We start from the raw sequence: 17,435 nt of genomic DNA, 5'->3' as shown, positions 1-17,435 counted from the left end.
TTGGATGAAATGACCACCAGGGAGGACTCGGGATGTTCCATTGTAAGGGTCTTGTACTGCAGGCAACAAGGATTCCTCTCTCAGTGGAGGGCTCCCCTGGGGACAGCTTGTATAACGTCTCTGACCCCCCACTGCCCCGCAACCCCTAATCCCCCCCCCACCCCCCCCACCCCCCCCCCCCAGTGAGCACACTACCTTGATGCTGGGAGGTGGACATTTTTCCTGGCATCCTTCAGTCCTTGCTTGGGCAAGTTGCTTAACTTTTCAGAACCGTCTTGACCTCAAAATGGGTACTTCCTAGTCATGATGGTCTCTTTATCTGAAGCAAACCTGAAGCTCTCAACTGTCAGCCAGGTCTGGAATTTCCTGGAAGTATGAGCCTTTGTGGGTGGGGGTCCCTTCTCATCCTGCTATATCTTCCCTTCCCCACTTGGACTGGTGCAGGACTTTTTACGTTAGTCAACAGGACCTCTGCCACTGGTTTTCCCTTTATGATCTCTTAGGGATTTTTATCCTTTGCTAATAAGTGATTAGAGTGTTAGATACTTTGCTCAGGACTCTGGCCTACTGACTCATTTTACTAGCTCTGCTCTTTGGGCCTGACTCCACCATGATTTGGTGGGACATGATTTCATTTAAGGTACAAGAGGCTGCAGGAGAGGATGGGGTACTGTGTCGTGTCCTGGGCGTGGACCTTTAATGCTGCCATGGTAACCAAAGCCGCTATTCTGCAGATAAGGGGGGGCCAGAGATCAGGAGCTGCCGAACTGTTTTCTCCAGGAGCAGGAGATGTTAGTTAATTTACATGAGCCATGAACATTTCCCAAGGCTGTGACATTTACCATTCCCTTCTTCTTTCAAGCTCCAAATCCCTTACTCCATTACTCATTCATTCATTCATTCATTCATTCAACAAATTTACTGATTTCCTGCTGTGCGCCAACTTCAGTACTAAGTCCTGGGGACATAATGGTGAATAAAAGGTGGACGTAGTCCCTGACCTCTTGGAGCTTATAACTAGGATGACCGAACATCCCAGTTTTCGTGGTTCTGGAATAATAATAGCATCTCTGTCTCTGTCGCAAGTATCCTGGTTTGAAAGATAAATCATATGGCTACCCTACTGATAGGTAGTAGGGGAGACAAATCTTGTGCGTGTGACCACACAAATTAGTATAAATAAAACCGCCATGAGTGAATGCTGCAGACGGGATGGAGCCGTGGGGCATGTGAGCAGGAGGTCTGACACAGGGGGCGCGGGGAGTCCAGACGGGGCAGCTGAGTGCCAAGGCCCTGTGGTGGAAGGGTGCCCGGGGTGTCTGGGGACTTGAGAGAAGAGGAGCATTTATGGCTGGAGGGGAGTTAGCAAGGTAGGAGGTTGGTAGGAGGTTGGACTGGGAGCAGGGGCAAGGGGAGCAAACTGCGCGGGGCTTGATGTTGGACTTTATCCTAAGCGCACTGGGAAGCTGTGGCCGTGTTTCAGGCAGCAGGGTGACATGATGTGATCAGTCACCAGTTTGCCATTTGGGTCCCTTATCTCGATCCAAAGGGTTGCAGTGGTAGTCAAAGAGCTGGTTTTAAATCATTCATTCATCCATTCATTCATTCATTTAGTAACTACACATTCACGGAGTACCAACTATGGCACTCTGCTAAGTGTTACGCTTTGGATTTCTGAATCACTTGCCTTCGGAGGTGCCCAAACTCAAGTCTTCAGGGAGGCCATCATGTACCCTCCATGGCGTGAGGTGCTCTGCTTGGCCCTGTGGCATCAATCACTCACATTTGCCTCCACGCTTAATAGACTCTATTGAGTGACTACTGTCTTTCTCATCCGTCTCCTTCCCACAGCTGTAAGGTCTTCCAGGTTGAGTCTGTGTCTTTTATCCTTATGTTGCTCATGCCTGGCACAAGTAGCTGGCCCACAGAAGATGCTCAAGGCTTGAGGAATGAAGGAATAGGGATTTTCATATCTGTTTTGGAGACCAAGAGCCCTTCATTTCAAACCTTCACAGAAGCGAAGCAGAAAATTTGTTTCTGGGCAATAGAAGCCCTTTCTTTTCAGCCTTGTTGTCAAGAGTACTTCTCTTAAAGCATCTTCCTGTCTTTTTTTCCTGCATGAGCAGATTCCCTTGGTGTCCATAACCTCCAAAGTTTACATATTTAGGAATGCAGCGATTTAAGAAAAGCGTGGCACTGGAGACACCGATTCAGCAGTCCGCGGAAATCCGTGCTGTGAGTCAGAGAGCAGAGCCAGCTAAGCCTTGTCCTTCCCCGCCCTGGGCCATCACTTCTTCCAAGCAGCTTTTGGGCAAGAAGTTTAGGCCGCAGCTGAGGCAGCAGGTGACCTCTGCTGAGTGTGGGTTTGGGTCCTTTGTGCCCAAGGACGCAGCCCTGACAAGTTGAAGTGACTCCTCCTGGCGGGTGTCCCGAAGTCAGAGGCACTGCCATTTCTCCAATGAAGCAGTCATACACAAGATTGTTCAGTGCACGCAGGGTTGGGCCTGCAGCCCCTGGCCTGTCTCTACTGGCCTCCAGTTCATTATTATTATTGTTTTCATCCCGGAGGTTGTGATTCCATCAGTGTTTAGTGAAGTCCTGAAGCTTTTAAGCCAGAAATTAAAGAGCTAATGGAAATTGGCATGCTACTGGAAAAATGAATTTGCAAATGAGGATTGTGTTCCAAAAAAAACAAAACAAAAAAACAACTCCCATAAAAATAAAACAAAAACCCAGCAATGAGTGGTACGGCATCCACATTTCTGTACAAATGTGCATGTGTCTGCTTCTCGTTTAAAGTGAAGTGAAAATCTTATTTAACGAGATTTTGATGGTGTGCGGCTCATTTAATTATTTTCATTATTTATAATCAGATGTATTCATTTAGGTAACTAATATTTACTGAATGCTTGTCACGAAGCAGGTGCTGTGTTAGACTCTTGTGATTAGAAAACAAATAACAGGGGCGCCTGGGTGGCTCAGTCGGTTAAGCGTCCGACTTTGGCTCAGGTCATGATCTCGCGGTTCGTGAGTTCAAGCCCCGCATCAGGCTCTGTGCTGACCGCTCAGAGCCTGGAGCCTGTTTCAGGTTCTGTGTCTCCCTCTCTCTCTGACCCTCCCCTGTTCATGCTCTGTCTCTCTCTCTGTCTCAAAAATAAATAAACATTAAAAAAATATTAAAAAAAATAGAAAAAGAAAACAAATAACAGAAGATGCAAGATGGCTACTCCCTGTCCTCCAGAAGCTCCCAGTCTGGTATTAATTGTATCATTAGCTAACACTTGCACGGTGTTTACTGAGGCCAGGCACTGCTGTAAATACTTTATCATTTGATGTTGACATGATCCTTTGAGGTGAGAGTAAGAAACTGATGGGAGGAGTTAAGTAACTTGCCCATGCTTGACTGAGAGGTAGAACTGGGATCTGGAGATGGGGAGTCTGGCCCCAGAATCTGTGCTTTTTAAAATTTTTTTTTAAAAAATGTTTATTTATTTTTGAGAGAAAGAGAGACACAGCATGAATGGGGGAGGGGTAGAGAGGGAGAGGGAGACACAGAATCCGAAGCAGGCTCCGGGCTCTGAGCTATCAGCACAGAGCCCAACATGGGGCTCGAACCCACAAATCGTGAGATCATGACCTGAGCCAAAGTCAGACACTTAACCGACTGAGCCACCCAGGCATCCGCAGTATCTGTGCTTTTTAACCACAATGTTCTACTAATGGTCAGGGAGACCAACTTGTCTTGATAGTTGGAATCCAGTATGGCCATTGCTGGAAGATAAGGAAACACTTGGGCCCTTATTCACAGAGCAGGCGTCTATATCTCAACCTGTGGGACCTTCAAAAGGACCTTCATTCACCTGTGAGGATGGCAGAGGGTCATGATTACCTGTTGGTTGTGCTCTAGAGAGACGTTGTGTCTTCACATAAAGGTATTGAGGCTGGGTCAGTGTATTCTGTTTAAAACCAAAGTACATGAGTTGTCATTCAGCTCTGTGGTGAAGAGTAACTTCTTAGTCTTTGCTGAGAACAAGGAAATTCCTTTCCTTCTCAGTGGACAGAAGAGACGGAAATCTTGCTGATGCCAGGTTAACTTTATGGAGTAAGTGAGGAGTTAACCTTTCATTCTTTGAGAAATGAGGACCAGATCACAAATTCTTCTCTATATTGTCCTATTTCATGTGGGAGAAAGTGACATAGCAGATGAGCTTTAGAAAAATGTTTGCACACTGGACAGAAAGGTGTCTGTGGGAGACAGGAGAAGGCATAGTTGAAGGAGTGTGCCTTTAACCAGTCCTGGCTCTGCCACTTACCAGCTACCACAACTGTGGCCAAGTTACTTTTGCTTTCTCTTGTCTCATTTAGACTAGAGATGGAATTAATAACATGACTTTTTATAACAGGGCTTTTGTGAGGGTTGAATAAGAGAAGAAGGTGCATTTCAAATGCTGGCTACTATGATTATTTTTGTGAGTATTCTAGAGCTTTCTCCAAAGTCTCTGGGATTGTCTCCACTTCCTTCTTGTTCCCAGATCAAATCATGCTCATTAGACACTGGTGCTGGTTATAGGTGCTGGCATGTTGTCTACAGAGGCACGGGAAATGAAGTATTAATTTGGGATTCATATTGAACACTCAAGAGCCAGGAAGAGTCTAAGTCAATAGCTACAATGAAAACAAGATAGCAGAAGCGTCTCTCTTTCATGATGTTATGAATCATCTCTTAGATTTCAGGGTCTCTTGAATGCCATAGCAATGGAAGGAATTAGCTCATGTTGCTGTGAATCAGAATTCCTGGAGTTCCTTCTGTAGCCCAGTAAATTCCCCCTCCCCACCTCTGCAATTGTGGACGGACTCATGTTTGATAGGAATGATCTCAAGTGCAGAGAGAGTGGGGCATATGTCAAACATTCTCTGCCGGACCAGGGTGACTTTTGAGTATCACTTGGAAAATTGGTTACTGAGTCTGTACAGGATGAGTCCAAACTGGGATGAAAGGGTGACAGTTCGTCAGGAAGCTTATTGATCTTATTGGAGCATGGATGATACTCTACTTCCTCATGAGCTTGTTGCTTTCCTCATGGTTTAAAATTTCTCTTATTTCATTCTCCCATGTAGTCAGAGAGAGAGAGAGAGAGAGAGAGAGAGAGAGAGAGAGAGAATTGATTCTACATTGTAAGGCACAATTCGGAAGGTAAAAGAGACCCCCAAATATGGCTTGATCCCACATGACAATATATAGATAGATTAGTCACTAGTGTATAGCCAGACGCTAATGAATTGAGTTTTAGAACATTACCCCACCAAAGAATTAAGTAGTGGTAGCAAGAAAGTTACTTATCTGAGACCATAGGCTCTGGGTATATGGTCCAGTTAATTCAGATTTGCTCTTTTATTCTCTAAACAGATTCTCTACTGTTCTCTCCGTTCTGCAGGTGGCCTTCACTTTAGATTTATAACCAGGCTGTAAAGTGTTGATGAAAGCTTGCTGTCGGGGACCCGAGGAAGGGCTAATATTTGCACGTAACTTGATACTTAGGATGGCAGGAAAATAAACATCGTCGTAATGTTCACCAAGGCGCAGAAGGTGCCTCTCTCTTTTTCTCTTTATGGTCTGGACATAAAAAGTTTTTGTGGGCATTTCTTTGTGGGAGATGCTGAGGTGGTATGGCTGTAGGATGGCCAGCACAGGCAGAGGGCCACGTTGACCATCCGCCAGGTGGGAGGGGAAGGCACAGGCATATCAGTCTCCTCTCCCTTCTCCCTCCACCTTTCATAGATGCTTGAGGGGTCCCAGCCTGGGTGGGATCCAGCCTGCTGTCTGCAAGGCAGGGAGCTGGGCCAAGAGGGTCCAGGATGGGGAGAAAGAAGAACACCGAGGATGGAGAGAATCTTCCTTTCTGGCATTTAGGAAGCAATTCTGTATTCTGTTGGCAATTCTTAAAAAAAAAAAAAAAAAAAAAAAAAAAAAAAGTTTTTTTAATGTTTATTTAGTTTTGAGAGAAAAGGGGAGGAGCAGAGAGAGAGGGAAACACAGAATCTGTAGCAGGCTCCAGTCTCTGCTCTGTCAGCACAGAGCCCAACGCGGGGCTCAAACTCGTGAACCATGAGATCACGACCTGAGGCAAAGTCAGACGCTTAACCAACTGGGCCACCCAGGTGCCCCTCCCATTGACAATTCTAATAGCAGCCACTGGCTCGCTTTGCCGTGCCCTAGATGTGGGGCCATGGTCGAGGTACTTCCCTCTTCTAAATCTCATGTGTCCCACATGAAGATAGTGATGCCTGTCTCACAGGATCATCATGAGGGTTAACTGAGTCACTCTGTGCACTAGTAAGTGCTCAGAAAGCATTCCTGCTATCATTAGTATTATTATATATGAAATGACAAGGCACACTTCTCAAAGTTTTCATACATTAAAAAAAAATCCTCTTTCCATAATTTGACTATTGTTGAAAGCACTGCTGTAAACATTGGGGTACATGTGCCCCTATGAATCAGCACTCCTGTATCCTTTGGATAAATTCCTAGTAGTGTAATTTCTGGATCATAGGGTAGTTCTATTTTTTAATTTTTTGAGGAACCTCCACACTGTTTTCCAGAACGGCTGCACCAGCTTGCATTCCCACCAGTGGTGCGATAGGGTTCCCATTTCTCCACATCTTCTCCAGAATCTGTTGTTTCCTGAGTTATTAATTATAGCTACTCTGACTGATGTGAGGTGGTATCTCAGGGTGGTTTTGATTTGTATTTCCCGGATGATGAGTGATGTTGAGCATCTTTTCATGTGTCTGTTGGCCATCTGGATGTCTTCTTTGGAAAAGTGTGTATTCATGTCTTCTGCCCATTTCTTCACTGGATTATTTGTTTTACGGGTGTTGAGTTTGGTAAGTTCTTTATAGATTTTGGATACTAACTCTTTATCCAATGTTTGAGTTTGGTAAGTTCTTTATAGATTTTGGATACTAACTCTTTATCCAATATGTCATTTGCAAATATCTTTTCCCATTCTGTCAGTTGCCTTTAGTTTTGTTGATTGTTTCCTTTGCTGTGCAGATGCTTTTTATCTTGATGAGGTTCCAATAGTTCATTTTGGAGACATGTCGAGCAAGAAATTGCTGCGGCTGAGGTCAAAGAGGTCATTGCCTGTTTTCTCTGCTAGGGTTTTGATGGTTTCCTGTCTCACGTTTAGGTCTTTCATCCATTTTGAGTTTATTTTTGTGTATGGTGTAAGAAAGTGGTCTAATTTCATTCTCTGCCTGTTGCTGTCCAGTTCTCCCAGCACTATTTGCTAAAGAGACTCTTTTTTCCATTGGATGCTCTTTCCTGCTTTGTCAAAGATTTGTCATAGCCAAATTATGGAAGGAGCCTAAATGTCCATCAACTGATGAGTGGATAAAGAAGATGTGGTTTATGTATACAATGGGATACTACTTGGCAATGAGAAAGAATGAAATCCTGCCAGTTGCAGCAAGGTGGATGGAACTGGAAGGTAATATGTTAAGTGAAATAAGTCAGTCAGAGAAAGACAGATATCATATGTTTTCACTCATATGTGGAACTTGAGAAACTTAACAGAAGACCATGGGGGAAGGGAAGGGAAAAAAATAGTTACAAACAGAGAGGGAGGGAGGCAAACCATAAGAGACTCTTAAAAAATTTTTTTTTCAACGTTTTTTATTTATTTTTGGGACAGAGAGAGACAGAGCATGAACGGGGGAGGGGCAGAGAGAGAGGGAGACACAGAATCGGAAACAGGCTCCAGGCTCCAAGCCATCAGCCCAGAGCCTGACGCGGGGCTCGAACTCACGGACCGCGAGATCGTGACCTGGCTGAAGTCGGCTGCCCAACCGACTGCGCCACCCAGGCGCCCCCATAAGAGACTCTTAAATACAGAGAACAAACTGAGGGTTGATGAGGGAGGGTTGTGGGGGAGAGGGGGAAATGGGTGATGGGCATTGAGGAGGGCACTTGTTGGGATGAGCACTGGGTGTTGTATGTAAGCAATGAATCATGGGAATCTACCCCCAAAACCAAGAGCACCCTGTATATATACACTGTATGTTAGCCAACTTGACAATGAATTATATTAAAAAAGAAAATCCTGACAGGGAAAGGCCCCTCACTTGATAGACGAGGAAACTGAGGCTCAGAGAAGCTGAGTAATGTGTAGAGGCTGAACATTTGTCACTCGATGCACAGATTTGCTCTGTTGTGAGAGTAATAGGCCGATGGTGGTCGTACTGTCCACCTGGGTACTGAAGCAAAGGCTTCTTGGAATCTGCCATAGAAGTGCCTTGCTGGGGGGCCGCTCCAGATCTCCTCTCCGGTACCCTCCCACTGTTTGAAATATTGTGATGTGGCCTTGCCCTTGGATGTAAGACTGCCCCTTTCCTCGCACTAGCATATTCACTTCTGCTGCTGGGAAATATTTATATGAGAATTGCTTCTGAAGCAGGAGAAATAAAAAGCAGCTGTGGCGAACAAATTAATACCACGCTTCCATTTCCTACCTGAGGCCCTTCCGCCGCAGCTGTGCAAGAACGTGGAGAGATGGGGCTGCCCTCTTGTTGGGGTTTTGAATCATTAGGGGCAATTTTGAGTCGTAATGAATGCGTTCTGCCAATTGCCTTTCTCTGCCTCACAGGGTTTGTGGCTTTCCTTCTGTCCATTAATGGCTGAAAGTGTGCTCCCTTGTAATATATTTATGGAGTCACTTTTCTTGCCCACCCCCTCATCCTGCCACAGCCTCTAGCTAACTATCTACTTCATAGATCCCTTTGCTGACCATGCCCTCCTGGGACTAAGAATGTTGTAGACACAGAACCATCTTTGGGTTCTCAGACGAGGCCCTTTCCTTTTGTCCACGTGGTATAAGCTATTAGTAAAGTGACCATACGTCCCGCACTCGGTCTGTCTTTTGGTCCCACCATGATTATTAACAGAGCCCCTCTCTACTCGGCAAGTGTCCTGGGTTGGACTTAAGTCAGATGGTCGCTCTGGCTGTTAGCGTCTGTGCATATGGCACCCGTTGGCTGTATTCTTCAGCCAGAGTCTCAGACCAGCTGAGTCATGATTGCTCCGCCTTTGTTGGTTTTTCTTTTCGGTGCCACATAAGGAAACAGAAACAGATTATCTCACTGAGTACACAGATCATAGGAGAAAAGCCACAGACAGTTAGTGGTCTCCTGTGGGTCATCATTCATTCCGCTGTAGTGCTAACACCTGTGATGGTATCTTGCGCCTTCCAGAACAGTGATTTGTGCAGCCCAGCATTGCCTTATGGGTTACAGCCCCGGGGAAAGCTGGTGGGGGTACTTGCTGGGGGGGGGCCTCCAAGGGCCATCTTTACCTCCTCCCTTCATATCAACCTCAGACCCCCCGCCTCCCTTTCAGAGTGGCTGTGGTTTCTCTGTTATACCTTTCAGGTGGTCCTAATGCATGGGGGGCAGGGGTTAGGGGGGTGGGAGGATGGGGGAGAGACAGACCCTTATTTATTTGTTCTCCAGGTTTATTGAGATATGATTGACCCATAACGTGTAAGTTTAAGGTGTATAATATATTGGTTTCATACATTTGTATGTTGCAAAATGATTACTACTGTGGAATTAGATTACACCTTCATCGTGTCACATAATTAGCATTTCTTTTTTTGTGGTAATAGTACCTAAGATCTGCTCTCTTAGCAACTTTTAGGCATGTAATGCATTGTCACTAGCTGTGATCGCCACGCTGTGCATTAGATCCCCAGAATTTACTCATCTTGTTACTGAAAGTTTGTACTCTTTGGCCAACATCTCCCCATTCTACCCTCCGCAGCCCCTGGCAACCACGATTCTACTTTTTAAGATCTTGCTTCCATGCAAGTTAGCTTCTCACCTTCTTCTTCTCTTTTAAAATCATCACTATATTTATTTTTGTTGGGTTACTTTCTTAGGTTTGTCTGCCTTTACAGAAGAAGTAAGTTGCATGGGCCTGAATTTATTACTTTAGTTTGTTCATTTATTATTGATTTGAGCGTTCACTCCTGAGTCGTTTGCTGGGTAGTTGGGTGGGTGCTGGAGATTCCAACTTAGAGGCTAAGAAGGAAATTCAAGGAGGAGTGGAATTAAATTTTAAAGTAATGCTCTCTTATCTAGAATACTCTTTCCCTGAAGCTTGAGGCTCTCACATCACATCTAGTGTAATTTTTTTTTTTTTGATCCTCATAAGACCTCTCTGAACTTGATAGTGGTTGAACTTGTAAGTGAACACATGATGTGCATCGGGTCTGAGATTATGGCCTAACATGATGCTACTCTTGGTGACACGCCTCTACCCTGTACCTGATCTTTTAAGTGAAACAGTACACAGCTCATATGCATGATTTCTTTATCTCTGTGTCCAGACTTTTCTAATGGCCTGACTTAGCTTCACTTCTGCAGCCTGAACGCAGAGAAAAACGCAATGTGAAAACAAGCACATTTAATTTTAAAACGTTTCACTTGGGTTCAAACAGTCAAGATCATTAGAAAATACTTTAAAAATTATTAAAGTTAGAACTCTGCCCTCCATCAGAAACATTCTTGTTGAGTTAAAAATGATGCTATCGCTTCGAGTGACAGCAGTCTGTTTATACTGGGTTTTCTCTGTGTGCGGGGTGTGAGTTTGCCAATGCATTTTAATTCTGGTGCTTTGCTGGAGTCTCTCTGATTCACCAGATCTGGATGGGATAATCAAATCTTATTGCTGGCATTGGGGATTGTCCAAAGCCTCACCAAGGGCTTGGGGACTTGTTGGAGAACTTCTTTTTCTCCTTGCTCTGGTTCTAAGTCTTGTTTGGGCCCCACTGTGCCTTGTATTTAATCTCCTCAAAACCACTTCAAGGTATTTGCTTGTGTTGCCCACTTTAGTATAGATTTGGGAAAACGAGGGAGGGGTTTACATCACATATATAAACAGAGTTAACGTTTGATACTGGATGGACCTGCTCTTGAGTGGCCCTGGCTTTGCTGTGGCTGAGCCCTGAACTCCCAGCATCAACTGACACTCCTTTCTCACCTTTTCTTTCTTGTCTTCCGGCTTTTTCAGGGCTTGCACCCTCTTTGTTCTGTCCTTTCCCTCTCAGGGTATAAAGTCAACCCGTCCCCATGTTTATTTATTTTTTAATTTTATTTTAAATTCAGAGCAGTTAAGATCTCACTGGTGCCAACAGCCAAATGCAGTTTGGTGCCTGCATTTGTGTATTTAAGGATATAGTCTAATTAGAAATGATCCGTTGAGGGGCGCCTGGGTGGCGCAGTTGGTTAAGCGTCCGACTTCAGCCAGGTCACGATCTCGCGGTCCGCGAGTTCCAGCCTCGCTTCAGGCTCTGGGCTGATGGCTCGGAGCCTGGAGCCTGTTTCCGATTCTGTGTCTCCCTCTCTCTCTGCCCCTCCCCCGTTCATGCTCTGTCTCTCTCTGTCCCCAAAATAAATAAAAAACGTTGAAAAAAAAAATTAAAAAAAAAAGAAATGATCCGTTGAGAGGTCCTTCTGCCTGAATTCTTGGGCAGTGGCTGTCTTCAGCCTCGTTTATGTCTTGGAGGTAAGCCCGGAGGTGAGCCTGGAGGTGGGGATAGGACTGCTATCTATAGAGGAAAAGGCCAAGTCCCGATTTGAATTCTGGCCTCACTTCCCGGCTGTGTGGCCTAGGACAAGTTACTTACCTTCCCTGAGCCTGGTTCCCTGTCTCTAATGTGGGGATAATGTTACTTTCTTGCACGTTGTAGAAAGGGTAAAACTGGATAACATCCAAGCAGCAGAAAGGATAAAGTGGAAAAACACTTCTGAAGCACCTGGCTGAAGGCACAAACTCAACAAATGTTCGTTTCCTTCGCTTTCAACCGACAAATGCTTTCCTTGAGGGCTACATATGTAAACATTAAATATTTATCAATTGCATAATTCAAAAAAAAATGAGACTTGAAAAGGAATCTTACTCTGGATGTTTTGATGAAACAAATAATCATCCCCACTTGTCTTTGCGGCGAATCTGTACTTTTATACGCAGCTTATGACATTTGTGTACATTTCTCGGCACAGTGAGACTTGATTGAACCCCGGCTGAAGGCTCCACCTCCTTACCACAGCTCACCTGTTTGAAGGTTCTTCCCACACTCTCCCCTGGCCTGAAAGGGATTGGCAGAGGCCAGCTCAGGAGGGACCGCTGGGGTATTTTCCACCCTATTCTACACATGCCGAGTCTCAGCGGGGAGTGTGTGATCCAAAGCCAATGAAATATACGTGGCGCAGAAGTCTGAGCCTGGGAAGTGATTATCTGTGGGGGGCTCTGGTACATGGATGGAGCCTTCTGGAAGAAGTCGGATCTGGATTGGACTCTGCAGGATAGACACAACGGGGGGAGGGCATAAGCAAGGGCCCAGAGGTAGAAGGGAATGACTCATGGAGTGTCCTGCCTCAGGTTGGAGGCTTTTCTAGTAGTGTGAGTTGAGGTTAGATCTTCGATGTGGCCAATGTATTGTGAATTTAAGGTGTGTGGCATTCCAGATCCTGTGCCCAGCGAGGAGGAGTCACTGTCATTTATTTACAATAGGAGCTGTGTGTGTGTGTGTGTGTGTGTGTGTGTGTGTGGCAGGATGGGGTAGAGGAATTGTCCAATGACAGGTGGGAAATTGGCTGCTGTTTCTTACCCCCTGACTCGGTGCTGGGCACTGGGCTGAGTGTATTATATGAACCATCTCATTCAATCCTCACAACTCTGTAGAGAAAGGTATTATTATCCCCAGTTTGCAAATGAGGACATTTGGATTTACAAAGGTTAAAATAACTTGTGCACGGTTCTGAAGTTAAGAGTGGGTAGAGCCATGGCGGTCTGACTTGGAGCCCAAGCTCTGACCTCCTGCCATCCTGAAGCCAGCTCAGTGTAAAACGTTGTAACGAAACAGAAACGGGAAGAGTGAACAGCAACTAAAAATTCTGCCTTCCAGGAATGACATTTTGGGTGACAATCCTTCTAGACATCTTTCTATGTGTATGCAATAGACATGTATGCATTTTGCATAATCCATGCCTAGATTGTCTAAATCCTGTGCCTGCAAATTTTACATAAATGGCACCATACTCTATATCTTTTTTCCCCACCTAACATTAATTTTCCAATTTTAATAAGTGGGTTTTTAGTATTTCATGTTATGTCTGCACCCGCATTCACGTGACCGTCCCCTTTAGATCACTGCAATTTTTTGAGCAGGGAAAGAATTTGAGAGCTTTGGGTTTTTTTTTTTTTTTAACCTTTTTAACTGAATCTCATGCTTTCTTGCTTTCTTTGCAGCATGCCCTTGATGCTGATAATGCAGGAGTAAGTCCAATAGGAAACTCTTCCAACAACAGCAGTCACTGGGACCTTGGAAGTGCCTTTTTCTTTGCTGGAACTGTCATCACCACCATAGGTATTCATTCCTTTGCTGTATCTTTTTTTGTGGGGGCCCCGAGAAACGGCACTTAGTCAACATTTGGTCCTAGAACGCTGGCAGCTTGAGGTTCAAAGGAGGCTTATGAAACATTGCTGGATAAATGCAGTAGTTGTAGGGGCTTTCAATAAAAGGCAAAGCAGACTAAGGAATTTCATTTTTCAAAACGAGAGGCTAGGGAGCCTTTAGTTTGAAAGGACCTGATGAAACGATCAGAATAGAAAATCAAAATATGGATTGGTCAGTTGAACTCAAATTCCTTTTCAAAAATTGTACTTTTTTTTACTACTAGGGTTGTTAACGAAAGAATCCAAAAGTTCTACGAAGTTTGTTAATGAAGCACAACCGTTTCTGCCCCTCTGCCTTTCCTCACCTCCCCTGGGGCAACTGCTCTCCTCTCTTTTGATTATTTCAACATTCATTTCCCTGTCTTTAAATATTATACTTGTATTGCCACTTCCAGAAGTTTCAGTTTTAGAGATTATTTCTTGACTTCCAGTTGTGAAAGGTGAGGAATCAGAGTGGTCCCCCCCTCCATGGTTTTTTTTGTCTATGGTTTCATTTACTCTCGGTCCACTGTGGTCCAGAAGCAGACAGTCTTCCTTCTGATTCATCATCAGAAGGTCAGTGGTGGACTCGTGCTACATCACAATGCCTGCATCATCCACCTCACTTTATCTCATCACGTCGGCATTTTATCATCTTACATCATCACAGGAAGGGGAAGGGTGAGTGCAGAACAGTGAGATATTTTGAGAGACCATTCACATAACTTTTATGACAGTGTATGGTTATCATTGTTCTATTTCATCATCAGTTGTCTCTTACTGTGCCTACTGTATAATTAAACTTTATTATAGGTATGCATGGATAGGAAGAAACATAGTCTGTATAGGGTTTGGTACTGTCTGTGGTTTCAGGCACCACTGGGGTCTTGGAACATATTCCCTGTGATTCTCTTTCTTCCCCTCTGCCCTTCTGTACAGGGCTCTCTTCCCACCCCCCCCCTATCTTCCCAATATGGTTTAATTCGATCAACAATGAAGGTTTGCCTTAGTTTGACCAGGTAAATGCCCTTTATAACTGATCCTATGGTGATCTGTGATCACTTCTTCCCTGCACCGGTTTTTGTCTTATATTTGCGTGTGTCTTTTTTCTGATTCTTGGGGAGTTTTAGATTTTTGTGTTAGGGGTTAACTTTATAATTACAGTCATATATAATAAACTCTGTATTTGCTTTTTTAAGCAGTATTTGCTAGTTCTCTATCACAGGTGAAGACATCTCTTCTCTCACACAATTTTAGTCGATCCCATCCATGTAATGCTTACTTTTAAATTATTAAATATGCTTATGCTTCTATTTGATGATTTGCCCACATCGAATGATAACTCTTGGCTCTCAGCTGTGACGTAGAATGCAGTCAGTGAACTTAATCAGCGTCTCTACTTCTTTCGCACTTGGGCTGTTGGGTGTTACTCACTGGATCATTCTGTAACGTCAGGGTCTGTGATTTACATTGTGTTCTGTTACCTGATATGTGTTTTAGTCCTGGTCCCACAGTTATATATTGTCAATGTTCAGCCCTCGTTCTTCTGCTGTGGCTTTTCTCATCACCACTTCCTTGGCTCAAACTCATCTTCAAGTAGTTGCCTTATGAAGGGCTCATAGGAGGGGCACCTGGGTGGCTCAGTTGGTTAAGCATCAGCCTTCGGCTCAGGTCATGATCCCACAGTTTGTGAGTTCAAGCCCCATGTCGGGCTCTGTGCTGGCAGCTCAGAGCCTGGAGCCTGCTTCGGATTCTGTGTCTTCCTCTCTCTCTGCCCGCCCCCCTGCTTGCAGCCACTCTCTCTCTCTCTCAGCTTTGCTCAAAATGTAGCCTTACCCTTGAGGGGCAGTGTGTCTGGAAATGAAATCTGTGACTCACATTTTATTTTTTTGAGGGTCTTCTGGGTGATAATCCACTCTTCCCTGACGTCTGTGCTGCTGGGGAGAAACCTGATGCCAGCCCAATTTTTCCCCCTTTTAGAAGGGATTTTACTTTGTTGCTTGGCTACACAAAGGGCTGTTTCTCTTTCATCTGATAATACAAGTAGGTTTTGTCCCTTTTATTTCAGGAAAGTGTTCTTGATTGTCATCTTTACACATGTCCTCTGCCATGTGGTTTTGGTCCTGTCCTTTGGGAATTCTGACTATACATATATTGTCATTACTTTGCCTGTCTTCTGTGTCTATCATTTTCCACCTATTCCTTTTTTAAAAATTTTAAAAATGTTTTTATTTATTTTTGAGAGAGAGAGAGAACGCGCATGCAAACGGGAGGGGCAGAGAGAGGGAGACCCAGAATGCGAAGCAGCCTCCAAGGCTCTGAGCTGTCAAGCATAGAGCCTGATGCGGGGCTTGAACTCGTGAACCACAGGAGCATGACCTGAGCAGAAGTCAGACGCTCAACCGACTGAGCAACCCAGGCACACCCTCCCCCCGCCCCCCCCCCCCCCCCGGCCCCACCACTCCTTTTTAACTCGGAAAATGTGGTTTCCATTTTGTTCCTGTTATCTTCTCTCTTCCTTTCCTGTTTTTTCACAGTGCCTTTTTTGCCATGTGCTCCTTCCAATTTTATTTTCATTTTTGTGATCATTAGGGGATATTTTTTCCTTTCGTATTTCTTTCCGGAATGCCATTAGCTCACATTCCATCTTCCCTTGTTATCTCACTGTTTCTTTCCTGATTTCCGGCTCTTCTGCTTTGTGGTTTTGCTGCGATGGTTATTGGAGGTGATTGCTTCACAGGTGGTCACACATTTTGTCTGGTTGAGGCAGCGTTTTTTGACTGAGTGCCTTTCACCTGTTGGTAATATTATATATTATGTAAGTTCCATGCCCAGTGTGAAGCCCAATACAGGGCTTGAACTCACGACCCTGAGATCAAGAGTTGGATGCTTAGCCGACCGAGCCACCCAGGCACCCCTCTTGCCACAGTTTTAAAAAACAGAAGCTTTGTATTTATGCTGGACCGGTTTCCTTTTGAAATACTTGATGCCAAAAACAAACGATATTCCCGATCCAGCTATCTGCTGAAAGATTCTGTGTGGCCGGAGAAGGAAAGCCGGGAGAGGTAGGGTAACCTTCTAGGTAGCACATCTTTGTCCTCTTTTCTGCTGCCACAGAGAGAGAGGGTTTCCTGCAAGTGTGACCCATCTATGTGATTTTCTGTATAGTCCTGCCTCTTCGGTTTTTTCTGAACCAGATCAAGTTCAAGGGGGCTTCTGCTGCGCTCTCTCTTCACCCTGTTTTCTACACTTGGTACGAACAAAGATAGTTCTTTTGAAGTTCAGAATGAGAGTCTCACCGTCATAATTGGATTTTTGCTGGCACTTTCTGGGATTTTCTACTGATGGGCCTTTTCTTCCTTCTCTGTGCTTCTTCTCTTTATTGTTTCCCATATGGTGTCAGTCCAACCCTTTTGGTAATCCTTACACACATGGGGGAAGCTATAAATAATATTGCTCTCCCAGCTCTGCTGAAAGTGAGAGTTTTCTGCCCCTCTACAAAAGTTTAGTCACATTGCAATAAAAATTCTCATTCAGAAGAATGGGAGACACATAGCATCGAGAGACCCCTCAGCCCTGGAGGTGGAAGGATCGTCACTAACTCCTTTTATGCTCTCTGGGAGGACCTCCCTTGTCTGTTGCTCTCTGAGGCCCAGCTATGCCTTCCCTCTCCTTACCCTTCACGACCATCTCTCAAGTGGGTGTTGGATAGTGTGCCCTCCTTGGGCACTTTGATGACCGACTTCCTATTAGTGCAAGTTTCCGAGGTTGAGGACTGTTTTAGAGGCATTGGCTTCTATGTTTTTATTTTTTATTTTTTTATTTTTATTTTTATTTATTTTTGGGACAGGGAGAGACAGAGCATGAACGGGGGAGGGGCAGAGAGAGAGGGAGACACAGAATCGGAAACAGGCTCCAGGCTCCGAGCCATCAGCCC

At 44.7% G+C, this 17,435-nt stretch overlaps 1 protein-coding gene across 5 annotated transcripts in view; it reads left to right on the top strand.

Moving 5' to 3' along the window:
• The window catches only part of KCNK10 (potassium two pore domain channel subfamily K member 10), a 132,950-nt gene that overhangs the window by 64,917 nt on the left and 50,598 nt on the right, over positions 1 to 17,435 (top strand). For all 5 annotated transcript variants that reach the window (XM_019461957.2, XM_019461954.2, XM_053889687.1 and 2 more), the window contains one exon: positions 13,313 to 13,430. In XM_019461957.2, coding sequence (XP_019317502.1) covers positions 13,313 to 13,430 — 118 coding nt within the window. The remainder of the gene's footprint in view (positions 1 to 13,312; positions 13,431 to 17,435) is intronic.

The sequence above is a fragment of the Panthera pardus genome, unplaced genomic scaffold (genome assembly GCF_024362965.1).
Source record: "Panthera pardus isolate Hobbes unplaced genomic scaffold, ASM2436296v1 HiC_scaffold_24, whole genome shotgun sequence".
NCBI lineage: Eukaryota > Metazoa > Chordata > Mammalia > Carnivora > Felidae > Panthera > Panthera pardus.
This window is presented reverse-complemented; position numbering and strand designations above follow the sequence as displayed.